Source organism: Lepidochelys kempii, chromosome 7 (genome assembly GCF_965140285.1).
Source record: "Lepidochelys kempii isolate rLepKem1 chromosome 7, rLepKem1.hap1, whole genome shotgun sequence".
NCBI lineage: Eukaryota > Metazoa > Chordata > Testudines > Cheloniidae > Lepidochelys > Lepidochelys kempii.
In genome coordinates this window covers 39679548-39694085 of record NC_136386.1, presented here as the reverse complement: position 1 = coordinate 39694085, position 14538 = coordinate 39679548, and the positions used below count along the sequence as shown (strand labels likewise).

At 42.5% G+C, this 14538-nt stretch overlaps 1 protein-coding gene across 6 annotated transcripts in view; it reads left to right on the top strand.

Annotated features, from left to right (window-relative positions):
* SLC6A1 (solute carrier family 6 member 1) overlaps positions 1–14538 on the top strand; it is a 109995-nt gene that overhangs the window by 70663 nt on the left and 24794 nt on the right. For all 6 annotated transcript variants that reach the window (XM_073352311.2, XM_073352314.2, XM_073352309.2 and 3 more), the window contains 5 exons: positions 1215–1324; positions 1452–1584; positions 4384–4518; positions 4640–4743; positions 5114–5238. In XM_073352311.2, the coding sequence (XP_073208412.1) occupies positions 1215–1324; positions 1452–1584; positions 4384–4518; positions 4640–4743; positions 5114–5238 (607 nt within the window). The remainder of the gene's footprint in view (positions 1–1214; positions 1325–1451; positions 1585–4383; positions 4519–4639; positions 4744–5113; positions 5239–14538) is intronic.

Below are 14538 nucleotides of genomic sequence, written 5' to 3'. Positions count from 1 at the left end.
GTTAGGATTTTGTTTGTTGATGATGCATTTAAAGAATTTCTTCCTATTTTCCTTAACCTTACTGGCCATAGATTTTTTTTTTGTCATTGATACCTTTCAGCTTTCTTAAACATTTTCTTAAAGCGTTCTTAAACAATTCCCAAGTATCATTCACACTTTTATTTTTTCCTCCCACTCAATTCTGCTCAAGATTGCTTTCAGCTCTGGGCAATTGGCCCTCATAAAGAACCAAGTTTATTTGTTTGTGACTATATTCTATTTGCACATAACATTTTCTGGATTTTACATAACATGTTCTTCATAAGACAAAGTTGTTGGTAGTCTGGTATATGCTGGGAGTGTAGGATTGGGGTCTAAATTGGAGTATTTTGATTTTCAATTCTCGTGAAGTCTCTGAAAAACTCACTCTGTATGCAGTTTCCACGGTATGCATCCGATGAAGTGAGCTGTAGCTCACGAAAGCTCATGCTCAAATAAATTGGTTAGTCTCTAAGGTGCCACAAGTACTCCTTTTCTTTTTGCGAATACAGACTAACACGGCTGTTACTCTGAAACCTGTCACTCTGTATGCTGTAACATGTGCAGTAGTCTGCAATAATATATAAAATCACTGGCTTCCAAAAGTATGACTATCAACAGGGTATATATTTTATTGAGATCAACATTGTCCAAAATTACTTGCATAGATATTCAGTCACTGGATTCTGGTTTTTATCAAAACATCAATTCTTAAAGTAATGAACACTGTTGTATAAAATACCACTGGAAAATATCAGCTGTAGTTCAAGTTCCTGTAAACATCTCTCCTCCTCAGTCTGAGAGGAAAACTGAAACCTTTGGAAATGGCGTGCTCAACAATAGTCACATTTCATTACCTTTAATGTAACAATGACTCTTGAGGTCCTCTCCAGGGCAGCCATAGCTTAAAGAACTGTCAATACACTCTCACATTGTGAGAGGCATAGCTGATTCTGAAACATTTTTGGCTGATATGGTGAAGAAAGGAGGAAACATTTTTACATTTGATTCATATAATAGAGAAGAAAAATAACTTTTATGGCAGGCATTCTCCCAGGGACATACGTGCAGTGCAGAACTCAACCTACATTAGTTTTCGAGTCAGCTGTCATTCCTAGTCAGAGGATATCACTGAGGTAATTCTTACTTGTAAAACATTGTCAGTAGTTTGACTCATATTTTTTCTTTTTAAATAGACTCTTCCTTGGAGACACTGTGGAAACTCATGGAACACAGAGTGCTGTTTCTCCAATTACAGCATAGCAAATACCACCAACATGACAAGTGCTGTGGTCGAATTTTGGGAGTAAGCAGAGCAGAATCTCTATACATCATTTGTGTGCATATGCATAGTTCAGCTTGTTATAATACATATACATACTCACTTTGGAATAAGCAGTTGTCAAATGCACCATTCTTTTTGCTGATTCTAGACGCAACATGCACCAAATGACAGATGGACTGGAAAAGCCAGGGCAAATCCGATGGCCATTAGCGATTACACTGGCAATTGCCTGGATTCTAGTGTATTTTTGCATCTGGAAGGGGGTAGGCTGGACAGGAAAGGTAAGATTTAGAACTGTTGTACACGCTCTTACACTGAAACTGTGCCTAGTTTGCTCAACCAAGTATTCTGAAAATTCATAAGGTAAGATGTACTAGTGACAGCCCACTTGCTGGAAAATCCCTCTGAGATATTGAATGCTGCGTTACTATAAAGTATAAAATCTTCTATTTTTTCACCCTTGGATCTCTTTGTAACAGGGTATGAAGGGTTTTGATAATTATTCAAAAATTACTTGATAATTACTAACAATGAGAGAGAGACACCAGATGGGTGAGGGAATGTCTTTTGTAGCATCAACCTCTATTGGTGAAAGGGGCAAGCTTTCAAGCTTCACAGAGCTCTTCCTCAGCTCTGGAGAAGGCAATTAGAGTGTCCCAGCTAAATACAAAATGGGACAGACTGTTCAGCATAAGAGTTCACACACGTTGTAGAACTCCACTTAAAATGAAGTGGGCAGTTGCCCACTCATCTCCTGGAACCAACACAGCTACAACACTGCAAACAATGACTAAAAATGTCCATACAAAAATAATGGAAAGCTTCACGAAAAATGCGTCAATTTAAAACCATGTAAAATGGATGTAGATGTGATGTACACCTCCCTGCACCACAGTTGGTGAATCTGGCCCAATATGTTTAGTAATCTACCTGTACCTGTCACCTGTACTTTGCATAAAATCCTGTGCATAAGAAGAAATTCACAACTTCATACTTTGGATCAACAAGTAAGTGCCTGCTTAATGAAGCAGCTGTGTGTGTGTGTGTGGGGGGGAGGTTATAGTTTAAGGACTTGATTCTTAGCTACCCTAAGGCTTCCTTGCACCACAATGGCAGTTTAAAGGGGAGCAGGTTGGTAACATCCAGTTTGAGGCCCCTTTAGCCTGCCAGGGCAAGCTAAAACAGCCTTAGAATACATGAGAATCAGGCAAAAAAAAACCCCCTGAAACATGCAACAGTTTTGAAATTCTCATTCAGGGTCTTCTGTGACCATTAATACCTATAAATCCCATACTAGACAATTAAGGCCTTATGTTAAACCTTAACTCTGCCACAAGGACTTACACTTTCCAACACTCCTGTATTCTCATTACTATGTACCTATACTATGAATATCCGCTGGTGATAGTAATATAATTTCAGTGTATTTACCAAAAACTACATTCACTGTACATTAACTACATGAATTTGAAATGTAGCTACAGTATAATTCTGAGGCCTGGCCTTTATGCAGCTGCACGCTGGGTTGGAAGAGGTACAAAGAGCCTTTCCCCCTTGCACAGCCCTTGCTGGGGCCAGTCAAAATTGCTGTCATTGCGCTTCAGGGAAGGTAAGGACTACTCCCTCCCTACTTCCCTGGGGATGACCTGGGACTGGGAACAGCATTTAACATAGACCCTTGGGCTTCACCGTGTTCTTATGTTGTGCCCACTACCTCTTCTGTGACTAAAAAACATCTCCCCAAATTAGCAAGTCCTGGGAAGAAATGCCATGGAGGTATGTGCTGCTGCAGCTCATTGTCTGTAGGAGCAGCTGCAGCCTACTGCTGGGTTGGGGTGCAGGATTCTACACCATCAGTCCCCACATTGGACATTGCAGGGGACCAGGATTTGGCACACCAACAAGATATAAAACACTATCATTAGGCAGCAAAATACACATAACTGAAAGGAGCCAATTTAGTGACTGCTAAGTGTATGTCTGCTCCCTTCATATAGACTGATGACAACATGCAGACGATTTGTCACTTATCTGAAGAGAGAACTAAGGCTATGTCTACGCTACTGTGGTAAGTCAACCTAGGTCGACGTAGCTTAGGTTGACTTACTGCAGTGTCTACACAGCGCTGGGTCAACGGGAGACACTCTCCCATTGACTTACCTTACTCTTCTTGTTCTAGATGGAGTACCGGGGTTGACTGGAGAGCGCTCTGCCATCAATTTAGCGGGTGTTCGCTAGACCTGCTAAATCAACCCCTGGTGCATTGATCCAGCGGTAGTGAAGACATAGCCATAGTATAGTTGTCAGATTCAGACTCCACTCTAGTGATGTTACCATACTGCACTTAAGTGAACTTCGCACATAAACTTTGATGTGGCCAACTGAAGGCCTTCTTACTGGTCAGTAAGAGCCATGCTCCACTTTCAGGTTAAGCTGATAGTTGGATTTAGCTTGTTCAAAGAAAATGGCTGCAATCCAGAATTTCCCTTCTCCTCCTCCTTTCATACTTTCCAAGGAGGCAGCTAATCCATTTTTGTGGCCTGTCTTCCCAACAATCTATCCCAGGGCTTTTGGAAGCCAGATGGTGTCAAGATCCACTGCAGGGCAATTCTGTCACCAACAAATGTCTTCCACCTCTCCCCTCTGCCTGATGTAGGGATAGAGCTCACGGGATGGGAAGAACAGAGGCATATGGTGCTCTCCTCCAGGCAGAGCTCTGCATGACAGTGCTGGTGCTCACACTGCCAGCAATGAGGACAAGAGCAGTGTGAACCAGTGCCTCAGGGGCAACCCTGACCTCTCCCCAGCCTCTGGCCCTAAGAGCAGGTGGCAGAGCAGTTGGAGGGGGATGTTATTTACATTTGGTAAGTAGAGGATTCTGGACCTGGTGTATGGGAATAAAGAGCAGTATACCGTCACTTCCCCACCAAATTTGACCCTTGCCTAGTATTGCAGATTGAAAAACAAATCTGGGTTCCTATCACTGTATTTTTGTGAAGCAAATAGCTAAAGCTACTGAAAGTTAATGCAAAGAGCCCATTCTAACTCCATGCTTACAATTCCTTGTTTCTTTCTATTAGGTGGTATATTTCTCTGCTACTTATCCATACATCATGCTGGTAATCCTGTTCTTCCGTGGAGTGACACTGCCTGGGGCAAAGGAAGGCATTTTATTCTATATCACTCCTAACTTCAGTAAGCTTTCTGATTCTGAGGTAAACATTTAATCCTTGTAAACCAAAGTTCCATGCTAATTGCTCACCATTAACAAAGTACCTAAGCAGCCACCAAAGTGTACATCTACACATAGTAAAAAAATTTGCTTTCTCCAATTAGGTCTGGCTCGATGCTGCCACTCAGATTTTTTTCTCCTATGGTTTGGGTCTTGGTTCACTGATTGCTCTTGGAAGTTACAACCCTTTCCACAACAATGTTTACAGGTAAATGTATTGTTATATGTATTATAGTAGGACTTAGACATCCCTACTGAGATCAGGGCCTTACTGTGCTGGGGGCTGTACAAATACGTAGCAAGAAACATTTCTGGGTCCTAAGATCAAAGAATCTAAATAGAAAAGACCAAAGTAGTAATATCCCCATTTTACTAATAGGGAATTGAGACCCAGAGAAATTATGTGACTTGTCCAAGGTCACAGAGAAAGTATGTCAAAAAACTGAATCCAGAAGTGCTGAGTCCCCAGTCAAGTGCCTTAACCATAAGACCATCTCTCAATGAGGATAATAGAAATCCTGGAAGGTAATCAATATTACTTTGTTTATTAGTCTAATGTACCTCTTTCTTTGTTTCAGGGATTCCATCATAGTGTGCTGCATAAATTCATGCACAAGTATGTTTGCTGGCTTTGTCATCTTCTCTATTGTTGGATTCATGGCTAATGTCACAAAGAGGCCTCTTGAAGATGTTGCAGCATCAGGTAGGCAACCTATTTCTTTAAGCAATTCAGTGGCATCCATTAGTCTGTTTGCAGCAATATATATTTTATCCAATAATTCCATTTAATTATTTGTTCACATTTAAGATAGTCCAAGAAAGATTATAGGGCTTGCTGGAGCGCAAGACTCCCATGCTGCTTTGCAGTTAAGATAAAGATGTCTAATGAAGAATGAAAAGGAGGACTTGTGGCACCTTAGAGACTAACCAATTTATTAGAGCATAAGCTTTCGTGAGCTACAGCTCACTTCCTCAGATGCATATCGTGGAAACTGCAGCAGGCTTTATATATACACAGAGAATATGAAACAATACCTACTCCCACCCCACTGTCCTGCTGGTAATAGCTTATCTAAAGTGATCATCAGGTGGGCCATTTCTAGCACAAATCCAGGTTTTCTCACCCTCCACCCCCCCACACAAATTCACTCTCCTGCTGGTGATAGCCCATCCAAAGTGACAACTCTTTACACAATGTGCATGACAATCAAGTTGGGCTATTTCCTGCACAAATCCAGGTTTTCTCACATCCCCCCCACCCCCATACACACACAAACTCACTCTCCTGCTGGTAATAGTTCATCCAAACTGACCACTCTTCAACTTTAAATCCAAGTTAAACCAGAACATCTGGGGGGGGGGGGTAGGAAAAAACAAGAGGAAACAGGCTACCTTGCATAATGACTTAGCCACTCCCAGTCTCTATTTAAGCCTAAATTAATAGTATCCAATTTGCAAATGAATTCCAATTCAGCAGTTTCTCGCTGGAGTCTGGATTTGAAGTTTTTTTGTTTTAAGATAGCGACCTTCATGTCTGTGATTGCGTGACCAGAGAGATTGAAGTGTTCTCCGACTGGTTTATGAATGTTATAATTCTTGACATCTGATTTGTGTCCATTTATTCTTTTACGTAGAGACTGTCCAGTTTGACCAATGTATATGGCAGAGGGGCATTGCTGGCACATGATGGCATATATCACATTGGTGGATGTGCAGGTGAACGAGCCTCTGATAGTGTGGCTGATGTTATTAATGAAGAATGGAATTTCATTGTGTAGTAACCCTTAACCTATTTTGAAATGTAATTTTACAATGTACTAACACCAAGATTTATAACGGATTACATTATCCAGTAAAGGCCATATGAAAGGACTAACTAGCAGGTGTTGAGACAGTTGGAAAGTTGCAATGGAACAGGGAACTTTGGAAATACCTTTGAGATTTTGCTTAGTTTATTTCAATGAACTAAAAATAAAAGTGAAGATTAGTTGAAATATTCATGTTTCCACCTGGTTTGGAGCTAAACCACGAATCATCTCAGGTTCACTCAGAAAACTTGTGATATTGAGAAAGTTTTCCACAATCCTACTTTGAGTTTCCAACAAAATCAGGCTGGTTTCACCATTTTTGTTCCAAACATTTGCACAACCTGTGTGTACCAAAAGAGGCAATCATCAGGGGCCAGAATCAGGGTCATCCTTAGGATTTATGGTGCCCTATGCAGTATTATTAAACCGGTGCCCCTATGCCCGACGGCAACCCGGGCTCCTATGTGTATTTTAGATAAGGGTGGTCTTTTAAAGGATTTATTTTAAAAACTATGTCTGACGGTCCAAGCATTTAAGGCTAAAGATGAATACTTAGATTGGGCATCTAAACATCTATGCAAGGATTTTTTACAGATGTGATTTTATAATCTTCAGCAACACACTAATGAAATATTTTTAAAGCAAATTTTAAACGAAGGTCCTGTAGACTAACATGTTCTGAGTAAAGTAAATATTGCAGTAATGCACAACTGTTTTTGTCAGTAAATTAAGAAACTGACAGTATCTACCTGGGGGTTGGCAAATGCCCGCTAAAGGGCTTCATTACCACTTGAATGGCCCTTTAACACTTTCAATGTAGCTCAGGAAAGCTCATGCTCAAATAAATTGGTTAGTCTCTAAGGTGCCACAAGTACTCCTTTTCTTTTTGCGAATACAGACTAACACGGCTGTTCCTCTGAAAACTTTCAATGTTGTGCTAATAGGTCTTGCAGGCTGGAAGGCTTTTTCCCTTTTAAGTACTAGATCCCCTCTGGAGGAAGACTCAACAGGCTGCAGCAGCCAGCTGTGTTGGGAGCCTGCAGGAAGGGTCAGAACAGGGATAGGAACAGGTGGGTGGGTGGACACTAAGACCCAAGGGTGCCCTAAATTTTTGGGTGCCCTAGCAGTGGCGTATGCTGCATATGCCTAACAATGGCCCTGGCCAGAATAATAAAGAATGAAGGGCAACAAGGATATAATTACTCCCAAGAAATTATTAGGAAGAAAGACCATCCTTCAGACTGGACGTGTGCTGTGGATATAAACTGTTCAGGAAGGACAGATATGGGAGGAAAAGTGGAGGAGTTGCATTCTATGTAAGAGAGCGGTATGATTGCTCAGAGCTCCAGTATGAAACTGGAGAAAAGCTTGTTGAGAGTCTTTGGGTTAAGTTTAGAGGCGAGTACAACAAGAGTGATGTCATGGTGGGCGTGTGCTATAGACCACCGTTTCAGAAGGATGAGGTAGACGAGGCTTTCTTTGGACAACTAACTGAAGTTTCCAGATCACAGGCCCTGGTTCTAATGGGGGACTTCAATCACCCTGACATCTGCTGGGAGAGCAATACAGCAATGCACAGACAATCCAGGAAGTTTTTGGAGAGTGCTGGGGACAACTTCCTGGTACAAATGCTGGAGGAACCAACTAGGGGCCATGCTCCTCTTGACCTGCTGCTTACAACCAGGAAGAATTGGTAGGAGAAGTAGAAGTGGGTGGCAACCTAGGGAGCAGTGACGATGAGATGGTTGAGTTCAGGTTCCTCACAAAAGGAAGAAAGGAGAGTAGCAAAATACAGACCCCGAACTTCAGAAAAGCAGACTTTGACTCTCTTAGGGAACTGATGGGCAGGATCCCCAAGGAGGCTAACATGAGAGGGAAAGGAGTCCAGGAGAGCTGGCTGTATTTTAAAGAAGCCTTATTGAGGGTGCAGGAACAAACCATCCTGATGTGCAGAAAGAATAGCAAATATGGGAGGCGACCAACTTGGCTTAACAGTGAAATCTTCGGTGAGCTTAAACTCAAAAAGGAAGCTTACAATATGTGGAAATATGGACAAATGACTAGGGAGGAGTATAAAAATATTGCTCAAGCATGCAGTGGTGTAAGCAGGAAGGCCAAGGAACGATTGGAGTTGCAGCTAGCAAGGGATGTGAAGGGTAACAAGAAGGGTTTTGACAGGTATGTTAGCAACAAGAAGAAGGTCAGGGAAAGTATGGGACCCTTACTGAATGGGGGAGGCAACCTAGTGACACATGATGTGGAAAAAGCTGAAGTACTCAATGCTTTTTTTGCCTTGGTCTTCACAGACAAGGTCAGCTCCCAGACTGCTGCACCGGGCAACACAGTATGGGGAGGAGGTGAGCAGCCCTCAGTGGTGAAAGAACCAGTTAAGGACTATTTAGAAAAGCTGGTCCAGAGCTAATGAATGCAAGGGTGCTGAGGAAGTTGGCTGATGTGATTGCAGAGCCATTGGCCATTATCTCTAAAAATTTGTGGCGATTGGGGGAGGTCCCGGATGATTGGAAAAAGGAAAATATAATGCCCATATTTTAAAAAGGGAAGAAAGACCGGTCAGCCTCACTTCAGTCCTCAGCAAAATCATGGAGCAGGTCCTCAAGGAATCCATTTTGAAGCACTTGGAGGAGAGGAAGGTGATCAAGAACAGTCAACATGGATTCACCAAGGACAAGTCATGCCTGACCAACCTGATTACCGTCTATGATGAGATAACTGGCTCTGTGGATATGGGGAAAGCAGTGGATGTGATATATCTTGACTTTAGCAAAGCTTTTGATAGTGTCCCACAGTATTCTTGCCAGCAAGTTAAACAAGTATGGATTGGATGAATGGACTATAAGGTGGATAGAAAGCTGGCTCAATTGTCAGGCTCAACGGGTAGTGATCAAGAGCTCGATGTCTAGTTGGCACCAGTATCAAGCGGAATGTCCCAGTGGTTGATCCTGGGGCTGGTTTTCTTCATCTTTATTAATGATCTGGATGATGGGATTAATTGCACCCTCAGCAAGTTTGCAGATGACAATAAACTGGGGGGAGAGGTAGATAAGCTTGAGGGTAGGGATAGGGTCCAGAGTGACCTAGACAAATTGGAGGATTGGGCCAAAAGAAATCTGATGAGATTCAACAAGGACAAGTGCATAGTTGTGCACTTAGGAAGGAAGAATCCCATGCACTGCTACAGGCTGGGGACTGACTGGCTAAGCAGCAATGCTGCAGAAAAGGACCTGGCGATTACAGTGGATGAGAAGCTGGATATGAGTCAGCAGTGACCCCTTGTTGCCAGGAAGGCTAACGGCATATTGGGCTGCATTAGTAGGAGCATTGCCAGCGGATCGAGGGAAATGATTATTCCCCTCTATTCGGCACTGGTGAGGCCACACCTGGAGTATTGCATCCAGTTTTGCGCCCCACCTCCCACTACAGAAGGGATTTGGACAAATTGGAGAGAGTCAACGGAGGGCAGTGAAAATTATTAGGAGGCTGGGGCACATGACTTATGAGGGGAGGCTGAGGGAACTGGGGTTATTTAGTATGCAGAAGAGAAGAGTGAGGGGGGATTTGACAGCAGCCTTCAACTACCTGAAGGGGAGTTCCAAAGAGGATGGAGCTAGGTTGTTCTCACTGGTGGCAAATGACAGAACAAGAAGCAATGGTCTCAAGCTTCAGTGGGGGAGGTCTAGTTTGGATATTAGGAAACACTGTTTCACTAGGGGGGTGGTGAAGCACTGGAATGGCCTACCTAGGGAGGTGGTGGAATCTCCATCCTTTGAGGTTTTTAAGGCCTGGCGTGACAAAGCCCTGGCTGGGATGATTTAGTTGGTGTTGGTCCTGCTTTGAGCAGGGGATTGGACTAGATGACCTCCTGAGGTCTCTTCCAACCCTAATATTCTATGATTCTGTATGAAAAACTACAGGGATGTTCTTCCATAGCTTTTATTAATTATGTGCCTCTCTGTGCATGTGCTGTCTTACTAACTGTTGGGATAAGTCAGCTTTCATTGGATGTATTAATCAAAGTCAGTTGTTGTTGAACAAATCTGAACTTGAGGGAATGTTACTCATTGAACTTGTAATTGCAATGAAAAATTCTATTGATTATTGGTTATTTATTAATTTGTTACTGATTATTGACAAATTTTTGATCACAAATGATTATCAACATATTTAATATTTCCCCATTAGGCCCTTCAGCTCCTTGTTAACTCAGTTGCACCTTATACAGAGAGAGAGAGATGAATATGAATTGTTTCAAGTCTCTCAAGGCAGTCCAGTCCAGTATAGGCCCCTAAAGCAGTTAACATTGAATGGGATGACTGCCTAACTGAGTCGCTTACTAGCAAACCCAGCTCTTAGGGCACCTACTAGGGATTCAGCTTGTGCTAAGGAGAATGGATGACAGGGACTGCTACTTACAGGAGACAGTATTAACAAATGGGGACACGTTCAGGCAGTCTGGTGCTTAACTGGGTGTTAAACAGGTGTGAAAATCTGAGCAACAACCCTTTGCTGAGGTGGTTCCCAAAGTAGAATAAATACAGATGAAAATGCAGTGACAATCAGTTCCATTTGTCTGTTTTTACTCATTCATTCATTATTTTATTGTCAGACTTTCCAATCCAGCATTAGTTTTTCCTTACTGACTTATTTTCTAGGGACACGACCCTGTGCCTCTCCAAGTCAATGGCAAAACTTCTATTAGCAGTGGGAACAGGATTGGGCCCCTTATCCGGACAGTTGTTTTATTAGGATAATAAGCTGGGAATCCTGGTTAGCAGGAATCTGTTGTATTTTGCTTGAAATTCACTGACTTGACCTCAAGTGAAAAAGCTTAGCTTACTAGAGCTGATGCTTGCCATGACTCAGTTGCCATGCCAGATATCCATACAGATAAACAGTAACTGTAACCTCAAGGAGGAACATGCTGATAACTATAAGTCACTGGTTGAGGGACACCAGAGTAGTATGTCTTACCATGTTATTATGAATAACCCAATTATAAATACCTTCTGGTCTTCTAATGAATAGAACTTGAATCCCAAGAACATTAACTGTCTTAAGCAGAATATAAGTACAGAGGAATAAGCCAGAAACCTGTAAGGACATGTAAAGTTCCCATGTGATGGCTGTGAAAGTCAGTGGTGTGAGAAATAACCTTCTTGAGTTGTGCACTTGATTTCTATGTGACTGAGTAAAGTTTTCCAGTGGCGCCTGTGAACAGTTGCCAACGATTCCAAACCTGGGTGCCAAACATTAGGCTCCTAAATGCATTCTAAGGCACCTCAGGCTCAGAGCACAAAGGTCTGTAGGCACTCAAGTCCACATTTTAGGCTCCACTGTGGTCCACAAAAGTCCTGCTAGGCTGCCATGAACAGTATAGATCTCTAAACTCACTTGGTGCCTATGTGTTTGCAGTAAGACTTCCTTCCTGTGTTTGGGCAACTGCACTGCTGCCTCACTCTAGGCACCCAGTCGTCTGTCTCATGCCTAAGTCCCAGAGCAATCCACAGAGCAGGGGAAGACAGGCATTTGTCCGCCTCGCTCATGTGCAGGGCCTGATCCAATACTCACGCTCAGTCACCACCTACTGGATCGGGTCCTGTTCAAAATCAGGCCAGAGGTAGTGGTGGCCATATCCTGCTTATAACTGTTATCCCAGTGGTTAGAGCACTGCCTTGGGATGTGGGAGACTCAGGTTTAATTCTCCCCTGTCTGAGGAGGCAAGAGGATTTGAACAGGGGTCTTTTTCTCAGGTGAGTGCTCTACCCATTGTGCTAGGAGGGGCTCTCTCAAACTCTCCTGTTGAAGCTGTTCCACTGTGGATAAATAATTAAATTGTCCTTGGGCTAGAGAGTGTGTGAGCATCACTGTGAAGCCTGGTGGTTGGGTCACCCACCTTGGAAGACCCAGGATCCAGTCCCCGCAACTCCAATGACTTTCCATCAGAAGATCCCCATGGCTCAGTGGTTAGAACATTCTGTTAGGGGTGTGGGAGACCTCTGTTCAAATCCTTTCTCCCCCTCAGGTAGTGGAGAGAACTCAACTTTAGTCTCCCAAATCTCAGGTGAGTCCTATTAATACTATACTAAAGGTTCTAAGATGGGCAGCATCACCCCCACCTCCTCTGGCTGTTCTCTGTGGAGCGTGGCAGGGACCTGACCCACTTTCACAAGAAACTGCTTACAGGCCTAAGCCACCTGACTCCAGGGGAGGAGTTCATGGATTGCAAACAGAGATAAGTGCTTCTTGGCACTTATTTAACTGGGAATTGGTCCTGCTTCGAGCAGGGGGTTGGACTAGATGACCTTCAGGGGTCCCTTCCAACCCTGATATTCTATGATTCTATGATTCTATGATCTCCATGAGGGGGGCAGGGCTTAAGACATACCCCTGTCATCAGCATCTCCCACTGGCTAACTTAGGTAGTTACCCACCTACCATGCTTAAATGTCTCTCCCCCAATGTATTGTATAGGGAGCCTAGGTGTCTAACTCAGGCTTTGTGAATTGCAGTGTTGTTCCTGTGTTTTCTAGACACCTAAAAATTGTGACACTGAGCATTGCAATGCTTAAAGTCCCTTTGTGAATCCAGGCCTAAATAAATAGCTTGATTATTCACAGGTGCTCAGCACCGGCTGCTGTCATTCATTTCAGTGGTAGCTGCAGTTCCTAAGTGCATTTAAAAAACAGGCCAATTTTATTTAGGTCTCTAAATATGGATTTACTTTAATAACTTAATTGTAATTACCCTAGCTTGTCCATAGCAAGCTAGTAAATAAATACTTATATAAAATGCACTTTCCTTAGATTTTTAGCTATCCTAAAACAACGTATTGTCTTGCAATCTCTTTTACATTGTAATTTAGGTTTGCTGACCTTTAGGCCTTTATGTCAATTGGTGGAATTTTAAAGTTTGTAAATGTCTTTTTTCGATAATTCTTCAAACACAGTATTATTTCCGTATCCTTCCAGAGAATCTTAGAAACTGAAGATGGTCATCTGGTCTTCACATCCTTGTCATTATAGGATTGCAATGATTTGCATCTGATGAAGTGAGCTGTAGCTCACGAAAGCTTATGCTCAAAATAAATTTGTTAGTCTCTAAGGTGCCACAAGTCCTCCTTTTCTTTTTGCGGATACAGACTAACATGGCTGCTACTCTGAAAAATGACTTTACTGCTGTTCATGTAATTCTGGCAACAGAAATGGTCTTGGACTGGAACTTACCATGATATTGGACTTGGTGTTCCAGGGGGAGAAAAATCCAGAGCCCAGTGACCTTAACTCTCCCCATAACTGTATTTGACACCATGGGTCCATAGAGCTCATTTTATGAGAAGCCCTTTGAAGTATCTTCTAAGTCATCTTTAAATACATGAACATAGCTCTGACACACACACGTAGTGTTAATATATCTTTCCTTCTGCTTGGTATAGCAAGAGAAACTCCTTTGCACACTAAAATCCATGTGAATTTTTGCTTGTTCTCACTAAGCCTATTGGACCATTACTTGAAACATCCTAGTTTAAAGTTACCATTTACAAATAGTAGAGAAAACTGTAAAATTTGCTCACTGAGGTAATGGTTTATATCAAAATGCTAATAATGTGCTGAAGACAAATTGGCAGAGCATGACTTGATTTATGCAGATGTGCTCTGGGACTCTGGTAATAGCTATCAGAGTGGTCCAGAAGCAGTGCATGGTGCTACCATGCCAGAGACCTGGGTTTTAGGAGTGAAGTTAGACACCAGCTTTCAGTGCACCTGAAGACCAGACTCTGAGTTCGAAGATGTCCACAATAATCCTTTTCCTGCACTCCCGCTGCTAGCTAACAATGACTCTATTAAGTGCAGCCTGAAAGGAGGCTGGGTTGGTGTGTCAGCAGGAAGTTCAGACAATATAACAGGAGAAGACTGTTTCTGTTCTGATTATTCCACCTATAATTGTCCCTTCTGGGAATATCACAGAATGGTTTTATAGACGAGGGATAAGAAAAACACTGATCAGATCCATTTGGCATGGATATTACATATAGAATATTGAAGCAGGAAATGATAGCCAGCTGAATTTCCAGGCTTTGTTCAAATGGCTACCATTTCTACAGTCAAGGAAATGTAAGAGAGTTTAATGTGTTAAGCTGTGCAGTCAACTTCCATTTATAGTTTACAAAGGGTTAATAG